Source organism: Plectropomus leopardus, chromosome 10 (genome assembly GCF_026936395.1).
Source record: "Plectropomus leopardus strain MGB_pleo_1.0 chromosome 10, ASM2693639v1, whole genome shotgun sequence".
Classification (NCBI taxonomy): Eukaryota; Metazoa; Chordata; class Actinopteri; order Perciformes; family Serranidae; genus Plectropomus; species Plectropomus leopardus.
In genome coordinates this window covers 33537877-33555495 of record NC_142185.1, presented here as the reverse complement: position 1 = coordinate 33555495, position 17619 = coordinate 33537877, and the positions used below count along the sequence as shown (strand labels likewise).

Genomic DNA, 17619 nt, shown 5'->3' with positions numbered 1-17619 from the left:
ACATCAGGACCTTCCGAGTCAACCTACGACATTTTAGGTATCCTTTTGCATCAACCGTTTATGCTCTGGGATGCTGTTATCATGATGTCAACAAATACATATGGTGGAATGACACAATATGGTCCATATGTTTACACAACAGCACAGACTGTCAGGATAGTTAGGAAAAAAAGTCACGGATGGTTAAGTTTAGGCATAAAAGGCAGATGGTAAAGTGTCGGAAAATAAACATCCACACAGGAAGCAAACCCATCCAACCTCCCTATGGCGCACTCATGCTCCTTATATTACGTGGTTACTGCGAAAGTTATTACCTGGCGCACGCAACCGGTTTCATCTGGCCATGTTGTCAAGTGACGCAGCCCGTGGGCATTGCATCTGGATGCACCCAGTGTCGGCCAGTGTGGGATCACAACACCACCGGTTCTGTCAGACCACATTATCATCCGATGCGTCCATGCACTTTGCATGTGGACATGGGAGGTAGCTTTTGGCGTCACACTCGTACGCCAAAAGCACTGATTGAGCGTCGGTATTTTGGAAGTTTGGAATGAGAACAGGTTAAGCCGGTGGATGGATCAAACAAAGCCTGGACTTTCATGTGGGAGTTTGCTGTTTGCTTCCTGTCTGAATGTGATTTTTTCTACACTTTATCATGTGCCCTTCTGCTTAATCATAACCATCTGTGCAAGGCCTTTGTGCTTTTGTTTGGGGTTTTTTTTGACATCCCAGTATTGTTTGCCATGTGCTTGTGCTGTCTATACTTAAGAATTAACTTCTGAGACTGTCTAAATAGAGAGACAAAGATGAAACAAAAAAATGTTTATACAATATGGAAAAAAAGGTGACGTAAAGACTGAGAAAAGAGGAAAGAGAAAACATCAGCTGTATAGTTGAGGAGGTGGTGGTAGGAGAGTTATAAAAGAGCTGCACACCAGAGAGTTCTGGTTAGAGAGCTGCCACAGTCGGATAGCTTTTCGTCTCTGGCGATGGAGACCCTGGAAGGAGCTGAACTCTGCTTCCCACAGCTAAACTCCTCCTGCAAAAAGCCTACAAAACCACACGCCGAGGCCATGCTGATCTATGTCCTACTTTCATCCATTTCTGTGATCACTGTGGCTCTTAACCTGCTGGTCATCATCTCCATCTCACACTTCAGGCAGATACAATAATTTAAAATGTTATTATGTGTACACAAAAGCTTTGTTGTGGTTGTTTTATGGTGCCTAATGACAGCCTTTTTCCCCATCTCCTCTTTTCATGCAAATGTCATTTTTTTATTACAGATTTGCAATTACAATATGTGTTGTGATGATATTCTCCCTCTGCAGGCAGCTCCACACCCCCACCAACCTGCTCCTTCTCTCTCTGGCTTCCTCAGACCTCCTTGTGGGTCTCCTGCTGATGCCAGTAGAAATAATCTACATAGAGGCCTGCTGGTTTCTTGGTGACATTCTGTGCATTCTGTATTATATTATAGACTATATTATTGCCTCCGCCTCAGTAGCCAATATGGTGCTCATAACAATTGACCGCTTCATAGCAATTTGTAACCCTCTGCATTACCCCACCAGAGTCACAAAGACAAAAGCACAAATTTGTGTGTGTTTGTGTTGGATTTGTTCTGTTTTTTATGGAATCTCCCTTTTATATGACCATCTGGAGAAACCAGGCAGGTCAAACTCCTGTTTGGGAGAGTGTGTGGTTGTCATCAATCACATAGCAGGTGTTGTTGACCTTTTTGTCACTTTCATTATACCTATTCTTGTCATAATAGTTCTGTATACGAGAGTATTTGTGGTGGCTGTGTCTCAGGCTCGAGCCATGCGCTCTCATATTGCAGCTGTAGCAGCCCAACGCTCAGGGACTGTAACTGTCAAGAAAAAAGAGCTAAAAGCAGCCAGGACTCTTGGTATTGTTGTAGTTGTGTTTTTATTTTGTTTCTGTCCCTATTATTACCCTACTCTGGCAGGCGAAGACACTGAAGTTGATGCTTCATCTGCATCCTTTGAGATTTGGCTGGCTCATTTTAACTCCTGTTTGAACCCTGTCATCTATGCTTTTTTCTACCCCTGGTTCAGAAAGTCTATCAAAATCATCCTGACACTTCAGATACTGAAGCCTGGCTCCTGTGATGTTAAAATACTATAGTGACACACAGGAGTGTTTCATTCATTCAATCAAACCTTTATTTAAGACTCTGGAAATCAATTAAGGGGGACCCTTCTTTTCATTGATGCCGGGCATGAACAAAGACATTTAAAACAATCAACATGCAAACAAATAAAAGTGAAAATATGAATAAAATCATACAAAACAACAAACAATAATAGCAATGTAAAAATAAATGTAAACATGTTATACTGTAGAAGTATAATTACAAACATTTACTCTCAATTAAAACAAGATCTAAATAAGGCATTTGAACAGCCCTAATGCGTCCATGTTTAAGTTCCTTTGCAGATTATCTTATGTGTAAGGTGCACCGTGAGATTTTTTCCTTGTTCAGTTCTGATTTGGGGAATATATGGCAACAAGCTATTCTGCAACTCAGTTCATTTTTTATCCCCAAAACATAAAAAAAGACAGTAAGCAACTTGTGAGCAACAAATGTGCCACAAATTGCAAGAAATTAAAATATTTATAATTATCACAATAACATGTTTAAAATTGTGACATAATTATTATATTTTTAAAGCACTTTTTCCTTGTTTGTTTGCTTTTTTTCAACTTTTCCCTTTTCTATTTTGCTTATTGTTCTGGTTCTTGTACTATATATCAGTGTTTTGCAAAGTTTTTGGATTATTTCTTAAGTTGATCATTGCCTTCTTCCCATGGTTTATAAAGAAATAAAGACATTTAGCTTAAGTTTTAAGGGGTTAAATGATTATTACATGACCTGTTGAGGTTTCGAACATACATGTCTGTGTGTATATTCATACTGTACATACGTCACGAATTTGATACCAGAATGTTTGATAGAGACCAAGATGAATGAAGATTACAATACATTAAAACAACAACAAAAAACATCTTAGATGTTTTAGCTCAAGAACAACACATACTGTTATATTTTTCTGTCACAGAGAACAGTTCAGCTCAAAACTTTTTAACAGATGCTTCCTCCTCGTATATCATTCCTTTTAACTCTAAACTCACATAATCTAACAGTATGTGTATGTGGGGATGAACTAATTTGCAAAAACAGTTCAAAGGTTTAAATATTTGTTAAAGGCATCTAAAGGAGCAGAAGAAAAGTGATGCAGATCCAGGTTTCAAAGGGTTGAACCTGAACATAATCTCACAGTAATATCAGTGTATGATTAAACATTAAATCCCCTGCAGCTTTGTTCAAGGAAATAATTTAACCCTTTATGATACCATCTTACTACCAAATAGCATATCCATTTACACTCACACAGTGCATCCTCTGTGATGTTGTAATACTTAAAAAAAAGATTCAGGGCCACAGAGAAACCAATAACACTGTTGAAACTGTAATATGACTTTCTGGTAGCAACATTCCCCCTTTTCAGGGCCTTCATCACACAGTACAGCTTCATCAGCATTTTAAACAATAAAGGTCTGAAACGTCTTTTTCTGTCAATTTACATCTGGAAAAAGAAGTGGATTCACAATAAAAGAAGAGTAAAATTTGTAATTGTTCAGTGTACTTTATTTCATAATTCAGGAACAGAAAATTGTTAAAATGCTAATGTTGCCTTAAAGCAACATCATACCAATGAGGATTCCCACCATGACAGTTTTGGGTGTGGTGTATTATATATCAATCTTTGTTTGGCAGTCTCCAGTGCCTCTGGTATGGACAGTTTGGTGTACTTCGTAGGAGCCCTTTATTGGTCACACATTTCTGCAGCTCTGTTAGAAGACTGACTTCTCTTCATGATGCCTTGATTTTGGCCTCTAGTCTTTTCTTCCATGGGCTCCTGTTTTTGGCTCATGCTATTCATCTTATTGTCAAGCATTTCTAGGATCACTGCTGCTGTACTGTGCTGTACTGTGCTTGTTAGCCCCTTAGATGGTCTCAGTAGGGACAGTTTGTAGCACAGCATTTACTTTTTCTAGCAGACTTTCAGAAGGTACTTTGTCCTTCAGCCGTGGTATTCGGTGGTTCCAGGCTTCCAGTTTGCTTCTTCTTTCGCAGGCCAGCCGTTCTTGCGTTAAGTGTATCTGTTTTGGGGTCTTGGATCCCAATCTCTGATTTTGGGGGTGATGACTTTATCACCTCCATTCTGACCTGTCAATCTGGCTCTCCCTTGCCATAGCATTGTTGTTTTAACCTCCTCAATCTCTAGGTGTGATAGTAGCTTAAAATTGCAGATGTTGGAACACCTAGCAAGCAGTAGTTTGTTAGGTAGTAAAGTACAGTGGGTTTTGAAGTACCTTTGGGTTCCACATCCTCTGTATATATCCTCTTTCTCTAGCACTGCTTTTATTGTAACAGTCCAACAATTTCATGTTGTTTTCTATATTGCACCTGTGTCTTGTTCCAGTCGCCCATTTGCCATCAGGTTGCCCTGGTTCCCCAAAACCTGACACAAACCTTGTTAACGTGGGTGCTTTTTTCAGTGAATTACCAGTAACTGAAGCAACTTTTTAAAGGATGTCATGCCCAAATATTAAAGTGACAGCCGCTCTCTTCAGGCTTTCAGTTAACTCCAGTGTAAACCCAACTGCAGCAACACTTTAGGCTGAGAGCAATAAACATAAAGGGCGAGAAAGGCCTAACAGGAAAGGAACAGGGTATGGACTGGTCAAACCAAATCAGACTTTTACCCAGGAGATGGCAGTCCATGTCTCTTGTGAAATCAAAAGCCGATGTGATTTTAACGTAATGTTATCTTTTTACATACCGGCATCACACACTGGTGTCACTGACGTCATGTTATGTTACATACCAAACATGCTTATGTCAACCCAAAGCATCATTTTTTTTATATCTAACCAAGTACTTTTGTGGCCTAAACTTAACCACGATTGATTGACAACAGTAACCACTTGTTACAGCTATGCTAATATAACAAAAAAGTACCAGTACTTTGTCAAAATACTGAAGTATTTTTAAGAAATATCTGTACTGTACTTGAGTTTTCATATTTCTGTCAACATTTCCCTAATTTGACCTACACTTTAACTCCAAGGTGATTGACCTTGAGGCCGTCATACTCTCTTGAAAGCAATATCTCAACATGGTCTCCCCCCAAATTGTCACATATTGACACTTTGCTGTGGACTTCTGTGTTTACATATAACGCTCTAAGTATTCTTCTGCATCTGCTCCACCAACGTAATGTGAACACAAGCAAATCTCAGAATTTAACTGCAAATGGTTATGTTTAGGCAACAAAAGCACAGGGCAACCAACTGTGGGACATCAAGTGCACAAGGCATAAGTGGTTAGGATTATGAGAAGGAGGCGTATTTTAAGGTATTGAAAAAAAACATTTACTTGGGGAGCGAACACCAGACTCCAGCATGAAAGTTCAAAGTTGGTTGGACATATCCACCACCCCTATAGGCACCCTTGTGGTCCTTCATTATGTTGTTTCTGGAAGCATTTCAATCTTAAACTGTCAAACAGGGTATCATGCAGATGTGACAGGTTCCTTCCAGCTGCGTTCTCAGCTGATGGCAATCATTTGCATATCGTGCAGCCGTGGAAGGTGCTGTCTGCGCGTCTGCTGGCATTTAACAACACTGAACAGTTCTGTCTGGCTTCGTTCTCAGCTTATGCTGTTCAGAAACATATCATGTGGACATGAAACATTGCTTTTGGCATCAGGATCTGTCATCATAAAAAACAATGCAAAAGTAGCAGTATTTGATGACTTCAGAATAAGAACAGGCCAGACAGTGGCAGGGTACGCTAGTGTTTAAGATCAAATTTGCATTTATTAATGAAAGGGCTAAAGTTTAACTTAAGTAGTTGTTGGAGGGAGTGTGAAACTACAATGCCACAGTATTTGAATATGGAGTTAACTTTTATAGAGGGGAATAATGTGGCGGAAATATAAGAAATGATTGAGATGAGTTCCCTTTTTTCCAGGTTGAGTTTGAAGCCAGATAGTATTTCAAACTGTCCCAAGATAGCAACACTACAGGGCACAGAGCATGTAGGATTTTAAAGATATAGAAAAAGGTCATCTGCATAAATTAACACTTTGTGTAATACTATCTCTGCATATACTATGTTTTTTAACCTGTCAACTGATGATTCACAGTACGTATTGACATCTTAACTTGTGCTGTGGTGGGTTCATGTGCTATGGGAGCAACCAAAGACGAGGTAGCAGCTAGACAAACATAAGCCATTGGGAAGTAAAAAGCTGGCAAATGTACTTTATTCCTTTAAAAGGTGCATTATTTAGTTTCCAGCCACCCAGTTCAACTGAATAGGGGGCAGTATTTCACCCTTTGAATGTTGCTCTACTACTGTGTCAATACAACCGCAATTTACAGTCATCAATCATAAATAAAGGCAACTCATAACTGACAGCAGAGCAAGAGTACAGCCGGGCAAAATAAGGCTGCTTATCTGCATCTTCTCATCTTCATATGTGGTGTTTTTGTATCGTTTACTTTATAGCTTACCGAGCTCAATTTTAGCAACGCCACGGTAATAAGAGAACAGTCACATCACGCCATTTGAAGTTTCTCAAATTGTAAGCCCGCAGTTTGTGTTGTCATTAGTCACACAAAAGATACATTTCAGTAAATAGTTACCATTGGACGTTACTTGCCGGTCTAAAACAAACGAGTTTAGCAGAAGCAAGTTTTGCTTCGTCTTACATCGCTTCTTTTTTTGCCGCTGAAAGTTGCCTCTTTCTGGGAGCTGCTTGGGATGGTGATATTGGTTGTTTTCGTGGAACTTCTGCCATCGCTGTGTTTCCTACAGACTAACAAATTCACTGAGACTGAAACTTCTTCGCTGTATTCACTGACTCTATGCTCCAGCCGGCTGAACTTCTTCATCCTCTCCTGCGGCACATTAGACACTAGTTCATTTTTTTTAATGATTTAAACCAAGATTATGTCCAGGTCTCATGACCCCCCCCCCCCTCCAAATTCTCCAGACCTCACTAATAAACCCTGGTAGCCCTGGGTAGCAGTTTGACAGAAAGTAGCCTTTGGGAAGTAAAAAGTTGGCAAATTTACTAAATATGCATTTTTGTGCATTATGTGCATTTTTTGACAACAAAGTTTTGAATTCCATGTTGTGTTGCAGCTCACACTTAAGTTTTTGATTCATCATTAAACATTGCATCAACTGGTCCACAAAGGAGCTTGGTCCCTCTGCTCAACTATGTTCTGGGAGTTATTACGTAATGACTTTTGGCCCACTGAGTAGATGGAATTTGCATATGGGAGGTAAGGATGGAGCTGAAACAGCTGTATATCAGAGGGAAAGGAGAAGCTGCTGAGCTTTGGCAGCCTGCAGACCAAAGCCAATGGCCCCTGAAGAGGAGTTCTGCTTTCCCAACGTCAACACCTCCTGCAGGAAGACGAGACTCGATCACTCCGAGCTCATTTACAGTGTGCTGTCATGCATCTCTCTGCTCACTGTGTCTCTTAACCTGCTGGTCATCATCTCTATCTCCCACTTCAGGCACAGATCAACTTAATTTTATGGCTTATTAAGTGTTTGTTCTTTGGTTACAGATGTGTGAATAAGCAGCATGATGTCACATTTAAACAGATGATACCATTTTATGGTTACTATGGTGATTTTAAGATTTGTGACTGAGTTGAAAAATGATTAATGATGATTTCTCTCATTTCAGTCTGCTGCACATCCATTAACCCTCTCCTCTTGTTTATAAATGATGCATAAGGGTGATGTTTTCCTGTTTAGGCCTTTGATCAAATGCTCTTTCAGCTGCGATACTCTGCTTGTTATTATGACACTATTCATACTCCAGGCATCATAACTGCTAATACTTATTTCCACACATGCATATGACAATGTGTTCAGTGTTGCTATTCTCCCATTTCAGACAGCTCCACACCACCACCAACATCCTCCTCCTCTCTCTGGCTGTCGCAGACTTCCTTGTGGGTTTGGTGCAGATGCCAGCTGAAATGCTCCTCTTTCAAGGCTGTTGGATCCTGGGTGAAATAATGTGTGCTTTTATGTACTTTTTGGGTCCCATTCCTATCTGTGCTTCAGTAGGAAACATGGTGCTCATATCAGCCGACCGCTACATTGCCATTTGTGACCCCATGTTTTACTCCACCAAAGTCACTCTGAGAAGAGTTCAGTTCTGCGTTTCTGCGTGCTGGATTGGTGCTACTATGTACAACGTTTGGACACTGAGGAATTCTGTGGAAGATCCAGAAAGGTTTAGCACCTGTTATGGAGAGTGTATATATTTAGTTAATTTTGTTGAAGGAGTTCTTGACATTATTTTGAGCTTTTTTGTCCCCATTCTTGTCATCATAGTTCTGTATGTCAGAATATTTGTGGTGGCTGTGTCTCAGGCTCGAGCCATGCGCTCTCACGTTGCAGCTGCCGCACAGCAGCGCTCAAAGACAGTGACACCTAAGAAATCTGAGATGAAAGCAGCCAGGACACTTGGTGTTGTTGTGGTTGTGTTTCTTCTGTGCTTTTGTCCTTATTATTGTTTCACCATTGCAGGTGAGAACGTCATGCTAACAGCGTATAACGCAGTCTTTCAAGTTTGGCTGTTGTATTTTAACTCCTGTCTAAACCCTGTGATCTATGTCTTTCTCTATCCCTGGTTCAGGAAATCTATTAAACAAATTGTTACATTTCAGATACTGAAGCCTGGCTCCTCTGACACTAACATATTGTAGAGATCAGACTGTGATGGAGACTGGGGGAATCCTCCTCCTTTCAGAAAAATTCATGAACAAGCCCTTTTTTCTTTTTTGGTGCTTTATCATGCATAAATTAAAACCTGAAAACCTCAAAAAGTGTCTTTAATTTTCCAGATTCATTGTGAATTGTGATGTTAGAAATATAAGTAGATGTTAGTAATTTGTATGAGTTTTAATTAGAAACAGAATATTTTCATTTTACATGCATTGACTAGAGTTGTTTTTATGTTAACCCTTTGAAACCTGGATCGACATCAGTTTTCTTGTGCAGTGTCAGACATTTTCACAAGCATTTAAACTTTCGAAAATGTGAACTTGACATAAAATGTAAAATATCCAGCAAATTGAAAAACAAACAAGTAAAAAAAGCAAACACTTAAAACTAAAAGAAAATTAGGTACATGAAACATATATTGTTTTTAATTCTATATATCAGCATCAGGTCATTTCATATTTTTATTCTGTTATTTTTATTTTTTTGCTAATTTCAGGTAATATTCTTCCAACTTTTGAATAATTTCCTGTGTTTTGGGTCATTTCTTGTTGCCTTCTCTCCATGTTTTTTTTTTTTTTTTTTTAAATCAAGCCAAAAGGGTTAACAGTGGCGGGAATTAATTAATTACATTTACTTAAGTATTGTACATAAGTACTATTTTAAGGGTCTTTTACTTAAGTATTTCCATTTCATACTTCTACTCCTCTTCATTTCAGAGGCAAATACTATACTTTTTACTGCGCTACATTTATGTGACTTCAGTTACTTTACAGATTCAGATTATTAATGCAAAATATGAATCAAATGATAACTTATGATGTCTTATTATAGATCAATTAATAATTTCAGCAGTAGGCCCAAACTTGAGTTCCACCTTTACGAGCCGCAACATTAAAGTTATGAACACATTAATGCATCACTAATTATAATGTATATATTACTCTGAAATGGGCCATTCTGCAAACTAAATACTTTTATTTTTAGTAGGCTATTTTAAGTATTTTGATGCTAATACTTTTATACTGTTACTTGAATGAATGAAGAACTTTTACATGCAGACTATTTCAACACTGTTTATACTTTTACTTTAATAAAAGATCCGAGTACTTCTTCCACAGCTGCATGTTAGTATCGGCTTACAGAAATATTAAATTGGTTTTCTTTCACTCACAGTTTTCAGACACAGCTCATGCAGTGTAGAGTGTGTGCTGTTCACCTCTCCATCATCTGCTGCCTGTCTGTCTCTCTCCATTGTCACTTTGAGAGGAAGGAGTTTCCCCCCATAGTAAAATGAATCTGTCCTGTACTGACTGATACACTGTAAAACTTCAAATACAAGCCTCGTCCTAATTGGACGCCCAGTCCCTTTTACTGGCCCAGTGTGGCGACGCATTGACAAATACAGGCCCGTCTCAGTCAGAGGCCCCATTACCATGCACTTCATTTCTGAGTAAACAAGAGAAATGCAAGAAAAAGGTTCAATGAAACAATCGGATTGGATTTCCAACAGTTTTATGTGACAGAAATTAAAAGCCCATCCCAAATATTAGCCTGCTGAGTTCAGTGGTTTTAAGCAAATAACAGCGCTGGCTGTTAAAAGTTTAATGGTAGTTCCTTTTAGCTCCACACACTAACATTATGTGACTTCTGAGAGAGAACGTGAGTTGATTTCATGTGTTTGAGCCACAATGTAAAGAGATCAGTAACGGCGACACACTCCTCCATCACCCAGAGAAGAAGAACCAGACTCCCTCGAAAAAATCTGACTTTTGTAAGTTGTTGAGGGAAAACCTCAATAAACATTTTGAAAATCTGTCAGGCTTACTCTTAATTCTCCCCTCTTGTGAATTTGGCAAATGCATTACGCGAAGTTTCTTTCGTTCTTTGTATAAGTAAACACGTTTTCTCAGATTGTCCCCTTGTGTTGCAGTGCCTGACTGGGAAACAGTCGTCAACACACTTATGTTTAGGAACTGGCAGACCTGTCAGCCAATAAGACACGAGGAGGATGCAAACTTACAACACTGCTGTTTTCTTCAGTGACAATAACCGTATAAAGTGAGAATTACTCGGGGCTTAAGATGTATGTGTGACGTCGCGCCAAATCGGCTTTGCTATGAATTTGGCTCCAACTGTTAAACGGGTCTCTTTACTTCTCACTTTATTAGATATCTGAATGAAAATGGGTTTCTAGAGTCCAGACAATAGACAAATCTCTCCCTCCCCTCTCTCAAAAGAACATAATGGTTATTTTAAAGTCACTACAAAGTAGCCTACCACAGAAAAACCAAAAACTCACCTCATAGGATCATGATAGGATTATGAGCAGCCTACCATAAAGTAGCTACTAGCTACAATGGTCCAAACTGATGTTAAAATGCATATTTTTTTGTCAAATAATGTGAAAATTTTATGCCACAGGTCGAAATTTTAGGCCGACTTCCATCCCCCTCTGGCAAATTCCAAACCTCACTAACTTCTAAACCCTGGTTACGGCCCTGGGTAGCAGTTAGACAGAAAGTAACATTTGAAAGTAAAGAGTTGGCAGATTAACTTAATTACTTTAAAGCTAACTATGTGTTTTGTTTAGTCTTTTTTGCTGCTTCTATTTCTTTTTAAATGTAATGTTGTGTTGCAGCATCAAATCATTTCATAAAGTGGCCCACAAAGGAGCACGGTCCCTCAGCTGAGAGCATTACGTTATGGTTTTTGGCCCACTGAGTAGATGGAATTTGCATATGGGAGCTGAGGATAAAACTAGAAATTAGCTGTATATCAGAGGGAGAGGAGAAGCTGCTGAGCTTTGGCAGCCTGCAGACCAAAGCCAATGGCCCCTGAAGAGGAGTTCTGCTTTCCCAACATCAACACCTCCTGCAGGAAGACGAGACTCGATCACTCCGAGCTCATTTACAGTGTGCTGTCATGCATCTCTCTGCTCACTGTGTCTCTTAACCTGCTGGTCATCATCTCTATCTCCCACTTCAGGCACAGATCAACTTATTAAGTGTTTGTTCTTTGGTTACAGATGTGTGAATAAGCAGCATGATGTCACATTTAAACAGATGATAACATTTTATGGTTACTATGGTGATTTTAAGATTTGTTACTGCACATCCATTAACCCTCTCCTCTTGTTTATAAATGATGCATAAGAGTGATGTTTTCCTGTTTAGGCCTTTGATCAAATGCTCTTTCAGCTGCAAAACTCTGCTTGTTATTATGACACTATTCATACTCCAGGCATCATAACTGCTAATACTTATTTCCACACATGCATATGACAATGTGTTCAGTGTTGCTATTCTCCCATTTCAGGCAGCTCCACACCACCACCAACATCCTCCTCCTCTCTCTGGCTGTCGCAGACTTCCTTGTGGGTTTGATGCAGATGCCAGCTGAAATGTTCCTCTTACAAGGCTGTTGGATTTTGGGAGATCTACTATGTACAGCGGCTTTCTTTTTAGGTTTCATCTCTATCAATGCTTCAACAGGAAACATGGTGCTCATATCAGTCGACCGTTACATTGCCATTTGTGACCCCATGTTCTACTCCACCAAAGTCACTCTGAGAAGAGTTCAGTTCTGCATTTGTGTGTGTTGGATATTTTCTGCCGTTCACAGCAGTTGGATAATAAGGGATTTATTGAAACAGCCAGGCAGGTATAATTCCTGTTATGGAGAGTGTGTAATGGTTATTAATTATATCGAAGGAGCTGTTGACCTTTGTGTGTCCTTTTTTGCCCCCATTCTTGTCGTCGTAGTTCTGTATGTCAGAATATTTGTGGTGGCTGTGTCTCAGGCTCGAGCCATGCGCTCTCACGTTGCAGCTGCCGCACAGCAGCGCTCAAAGACAAAAACAGCTAAGAAATCTGAGATGAAAGCAGCCAGGACACTTGGTGTTGTTGTGGTTGTGTTTCTTCTGTGCTTTTGTCCTTATTATTCTTTCACCGTTGCGGCTGAGAACAACTCGATTGCAGCATCAACTGCAGCCAGTCAGATTTGGCTGATAAATATAAACTCCTGCCTAAACCCTCTGATCTATGCCTTTTTCTATCCCTGGTTCAGAAAATCTATTAAACAAATTGTTACATTTCAGATACTGAAGCCTGACTCCTCTGACACTAACATATTGTAGAGATCAGGTACATTAGATACATAAACCATATATTGTTTTTAATTATATATATCAATTACTTTTTATTTAGCACTTTTCAGGTCATTTCATATTTTGATTCTGTTATTTTTATTTTTTTTTGCTAATTTCAGGTAATATTCTTCCAACTTTTGAATAATTTCCTGTGTTTTGGGTCATTTCTTGTTGCCTTCTTACCATGTTTTAAAAAAAATCAAGCCAATTTCCACAGGTTTCAAAAGGGTTAACAATGGTGGAAATGAATTAATTACATTTACTGAAGTATTGTACATAAGTACTATTTTAAGGGTCTTTTACTTAAGTATTTCCATTTCATACTTCTACTCCTCTTCATTTCAGAGGCAAATACTATACTTTTTACTGCGCTACATTTATGTGACTTCAGTTACTTTACAGATTCAGATTATTAATGCAAAATATGAATCAAATGATAACTTATGATGTCTTATTATAGATCAATTAATAATTTCAGCAGTAGGCCCAAACTTGAGTTCCACCTTTACGAGCCGCTACATTAAAGTTATGAACACATTAATGCATCACTAATTATAATGTATATATTACTCTGAAATGGGCCATTCTGCAAACTAAATACTTTTATTTTTAGTAGGCTATTTTAAGTATTTTGATGCTAATACTTTTATACTGTTACTTGAATGAATGAAGGACTTTTACATGCAGACTATTTCAACACTGTTTATAATTTTACTTTAATAAAAGATCTGAGTACTTCTTCCACAGCTGCATGTTAGTATCGGCTTACAGAAATATTAAATTGGTTTTCTTTCACTCACAGTTTTCAGACACAGCTCATGCAGTGTAGAGTGTGTGCTGTTCACCTCTCCATCATCTGCTGCCTGTCTGTCTCTCTCCATTGTCACTTTGAGAGGAAGGAGTTTCCCCCCATAGTAAAATGAATCTGTCCTGTACTGACTGATACACTGTAAAACTTCAAATACAAGCCTCGTCCCAATTGGACGCCCAGTCCCTTTTACTGGCCCGGTGTGGCGACGCATTGACAAATAAAGGCCCGTCTCAGTCAGAGGCCCCATTACCATGCACTTCATTTCTGAGTAAACAAGAGAAATGCAATAAAAAGGTTCAATGAAACAATCTGATTGGATGTCCAACAGTTTTATGTGACAGAAATTAAAAGCCCATCCCAAATATTAGCCTGCTGAGTTCAGTGGTTTTAAGCAAATAAGAGCGCTGGCTGTTAAAAGTTTAATGGTAGTTCCTTTTAGCTCCACACACTAACATTATGTGACTTCTGAGAGAGAACGTGAGTTGATTTCATGTGTTTGAGCCACAATGTAAAGAGATCAGTAACGGCGACACACTCCTCCATCACCCAGAGAAGAAGAACCAGACTCCCTCAAAAAAATCTGACTTTTGTAAGTTGTTGAGGGAAAACCTCAATAAACATTTTGAAAATCTGTCAGGCTTACTCTTAATTCTCCCCTCTTGTGTATTTGGCAAATGCATTACGTGAAGTTTCTTTCGTTCTTTGTATAAGTAAACACGTTTTCTCAGATTGTCCCCTTGTGTTGCAGTGCCTGACTGGGAAACAGTCGTCAACACACTTATGTTTAGGAACTGGCAGACCTGTCAGCCAATAAGACACGAGGAGGATGCAAACTTACAACGCTGCTGTTTTCTTCAGTGACAATAACCGTATAAAGTGAGAATTACTCGGGGCTTAAGATGTATGTGTGACGTCACGCCATATCGGCTTTGCTATGAATTTGGCTCCAACTGTTAAACGGGTCTCTTTACTTCTCACTTTATTAGATATCTGAATGAAAATGGGTTTCTAGAGTCCAGACAATAGACAAATCTCTCCCTCCTCTCTCTCAAAAGAACATAATGGTTATTTTAAAGTCACTACAAAGTAGCCTACCACAGAAAAACCAAAAACTCACCTTATAGGATCATGATAGGATTATGAGCAGCCTACCATAAAGTAGCTACTAGCTACAATGGTCCAAACTGATGTTAAAATGCATATTTTTTTGTCAAATAATGTGAAAATTTTCTGCCACAGGTCGAAATTTTTGGCCGACCTCCATCCCCCTCTGGCAAATTCCAAACCTCACTAACTTCTAAACCCTGGTTACGGCCCTGGGTAGCAGTTAGACAAAAAGTAACATTTGAAAGTAAAGAGTTGGCAGATTAACTTAATTACTTTAAAGCTAACTATGTGTTTTGTTTAGTCTTTTTTGCTGCTTCTATTTCTTTTTAAATGTAATGTTGTGTTGCAGCATCAAATCATTTCATAAAGTGGTCCACAAAGGAGCACAGTCCCTCAGCTGAGAGCATTACGTTATGGTTTTTGGCCCACTGAGTAGATGGAATTTGCATATGGGAGCTGAGGATAAAACTAGAAATTAGCTGTATATCAGAGGGAGAGGAGAAGCTGCTGAGCTTTGGCAGCCTGCAGACCAAAGCCAATGGCCCCTGAAGAGGAGTTCTGCTTTCCCAACATCAACACCTCCTGCAGGAAGACGAGACTCGATCACTCCGAGCTCATTTACAGTGTGCTGTCATGCATCTCTCTGCTCACTGTGTCTCTTAACCTGCTGGTCATCATCTCTATCTCCCACTTCAGGCAGATATAAACTTATAATAATGATAATTTTGATTATGGTGCTTTTGAGATGCATTACTGAAAATGTTGATAAGTAATGATTTCTCTCATTTCAGTCTGCTGCACATCCATTAACCCTCTCCTCTTGTTTATAAATGATGCATAAGAGTGATGTTTTCCTGTTTAGGCCTTTGATCAAATGCTCTTTCAGCTGCAAAACTCTGCTTGATATTATGACACTATTCATACTCCAGGTATCATAACTGATAATACTTATTTCCACACATGCATATGACAATGTGTTCAATGTTGCTATTCTCCCATTTCAGGCAGCTCCACACCACCACCAACATCCTCCTCCTCTCTCTGGCTGTCGCAGACTTCCTTGTGGGCTTGATGCAGATGCCAAATGAAATGCTCTTCTTTCAAGGCTGTTGGATCCTGGGTGAAATAATGTGTGCTTTTATATACTTTTTGGGTCCCATTCCTATCAGTGCTTCAATAGGAAACATGGTGCTCATATCAGTCGACCGTTACATTGCCATTTGTGACCCCATGTTTTACTCCACCAAAGTCACTCTGAGAAGAGTTCAGTTCTGCATTTGTGTGTGTTGGATATTTTCTGCCGTTCACAGCAGTTGGATAATGAGGGATTTCTTGAAACAGCCAGGCAGGTATAATTCCTGTTATGGAGAGTGTGTAATGGTTATTAATTATATCGAAGGAGCTGTTGACCTTTGTGTGTCCTTTTCTGGCCCCATTCTTGTCGTCGTAGTTCTGTATGTCAGAATATTTGTGGTGGCTGTGTCTCAGGCTCGAGCCATGCGCTCTCACGTTGCAGCTGCCGCACAGCAGCGCTCAAAGACAAAAACAGCTAAGAAATCTGAGATGAAAGCAGCCAGGACACTTGGTGTTGTTGTGGTTGTGTTTCTTATGTGCTTTTGTCCTTATTATTCTTTCACCGTTGCGGCTGAGAACAACTCGATTGCAGCATCAACTGCAGCCAGTCAGATTTGGCTGATGTATATAAACTCCTGTCTAAACCCTCTGATCTATGCCTTTTTCTATCCCTGGTTCAGAAAATCTATTAAATTCATTGTTACATTTCAGATACTGAAGCCTGGCTCCTCTGACACTAACATATTGTAGAGATCAGGTACATTAGGTACATAAACCATATATTGTTTTTAATTATATATATCAATTACTTTTTATTTAGCACTTTTCAGGTCATTTCATATTTTTATTCTGTTATTTTTATTTTTTGCTAATTTCAGGTAATATTCTTCCAACTTTTGAATAATTTCCTGTGTTCTGGGTCATTTCTTGTTGCCTTCTTTCCATGTTTAAAAAAAAAAATCAAGCCAATTTCCACAGGTTTTAAAAGGGTTAACAGTGGTGGAAATGAATTAATTACATTTACTTAAGTATTGTACATAAGTACTATTTTAAGGGTCTTTTACTTAAGTATTTCCATTTCATACTTCTACTCATCTTCATTTCAGAGGCAAATACTATACTTTTTACTGCGCTACATTTATATGACTTCAGTTAGTTTACAGATTCAGATTATTAATGCAAAATATGAATCAAATGATAACTTATGATGTCTTATTATAGATCAATTAATAATTTCAGCAGTAGGCCCAAACTTGAGTTCCACCTTTACGAGCCGCGACATTAAAGTTATGAACACATTAATGCATCACTAATTATAATGTATATATTACTCTGAAATGGGCCATTCTGCAAACTAAATACTTTTATTTTTAGTAGGCTATTTTAAGTATTTTGATGCTAATACTTTTATACTGTTACTTGAATGAATGAAGGACTTTTACATGCAGACTATTTCAACACTGTTTATACTTTTACTTTAATAAAAGATCCGAGTACTTCTTCCACAGCTGCATGTTAGTATCGACTTACAGAAATATTAAATTGGTTTTCTTTCACTCACAGTTTTCAGACACAGCTCATGCAGTGTAGAGTGTGTGCTGTTCACCTCTCCATCATCTGCTGCCT

General features: G+C 38.9%; 4 protein-coding genes across 12 annotated transcripts; all 4 read left to right on the top strand.

Moving 5' to 3' along the window:
* The first annotated feature begins 977 nt into the window (after positions 1-977).
* On the top strand, positions 978-2151 carry LOC121949507 (trace amine-associated receptor 13c-like). 6 transcript variants are annotated; one of them, XM_042495205.2, is made up of 2 exons: positions 978-1159; positions 1332-2151. In XM_042495205.2, exons 1-2 carry the CDS (start codon positions 990-992, stop codon positions 2149-2151), a joined length of 990 nt encoding a protein of 329 aa, XP_042351139.1. In that variant the 5' UTR covers positions 978-989. The 6 variants fall into 6 exon arrangements, with proteins under 6 accessions (XP_042351139.1, XP_087938857.1, XP_087938855.1 ...); XM_088082731.1 differs by having other exon boundaries at positions 990-1048; XM_088082729.1 differs by having other exon boundaries at positions 990-1075.
* A 5345-nt stretch (positions 2152-7496) lies between these two features.
* On the top strand, positions 7497-8835 carry LOC121948651 (trace amine-associated receptor 13c-like). 2 transcript variants are annotated; one of them, XM_088082727.1, is made up of 2 exons: positions 7497-7673; positions 8089-8835. In XM_088082727.1, exon 2 carries the CDS (start codon positions 8089-8091, stop codon positions 8833-8835), a length of 747 nt encoding a protein of 248 aa, XP_087938853.1. In that variant the 5' UTR covers positions 7497-7673. The 2 variants fall into 2 exon arrangements, with proteins under 2 accessions (XP_087938853.1, XP_042349985.2); XM_042494051.2 differs by lacking the exon at positions 7497-7673 and having other exon boundaries at positions 8002-8835.
* A 2846-nt stretch (positions 8836-11681) lies between these two features.
* LOC121949482 (trace amine-associated receptor 9-like) lies at positions 11682-12989 on the top strand. Its single transcript, XM_042495174.2, has 2 exons — positions 11682-11839; positions 12170-12989. Exons 1-2 carry the CDS (start codon positions 11682-11684, stop codon positions 12987-12989), a joined length of 978 nt encoding a protein of 325 aa, XP_042351108.2.
* A 2468-nt stretch (positions 12990-15457) lies between these two features.
* Positions 15458-16743, top strand: LOC121949484 (trace amine-associated receptor 9-like). Of its 3 annotated transcripts, none has more exons than XM_088082725.1 (2): positions 15458-15615; positions 15924-16743. In XM_088082725.1, the coding sequence occupies exons 1-2, from the start codon at positions 15458-15460 to the stop codon at positions 16741-16743; spliced, it is 978 nt and encodes a 325-aa protein (XP_087938851.1). The 3 variants fall into 3 exon arrangements, with proteins under 3 accessions (XP_087938851.1, XP_087938850.1, XP_087938852.1); XM_088082724.1 differs by having other exon boundaries at positions 15458-15621; positions 15891-16743; XM_088082726.1 differs by having other exon boundaries at positions 15540-15589.
* Positions 16744-17619: the final 876 nt, after the last annotated feature.

Excerpts from the sequence above, each read along its gene's own strand:
- LOC121949507 (XM_042495205.2), top strand. The coding sequence starts at position 990 with ATGGAGACCCTGGAAGGAGCTGAACTCTGCTTCCCACAGCTAAACTCC. Across the intron at positions 1,160-1,331 it reads ATCTCCATCTCACACTTCAG|GCAGCTCCACACCCCCACCA; the intron begins GCAGATACAATA and ends CTCCCTCTGCAG.
- LOC121948651 (XM_088082727.1), top strand. The coding sequence starts at position 8,089 with ATGCCAGCTGAAATGCTCCTCTTTCAAGGCTGTTGGATCCTGGGTGAA.
- LOC121949482 (XM_042495174.2), top strand. The coding sequence starts at position 11,682 with ATGGCCCCTGAAGAGGAGTTCTGCTTTCCCAACATCAACACCTCCTGC. Across the intron at positions 11,840-12,169 it reads ATCTCTATCTCCCACTTCAG|GCAGCTCCACACCACCACCA; the intron begins GCACAGATCAAC and ends CTCCCATTTCAG.
- LOC121949484 (XM_088082724.1), top strand. The coding sequence starts at position 15,458 with ATGGCCCCTGAAGAGGAGTTCTGCTTTCCCAACATCAACACCTCCTGC. Across the intron at positions 15,622-15,890 it reads ATCTCCCACTTCAGGCAGAT|AATGTGTTCAATGTTGCTAT; the intron begins ATAAACTTATAA and ends CATGCATATGAC.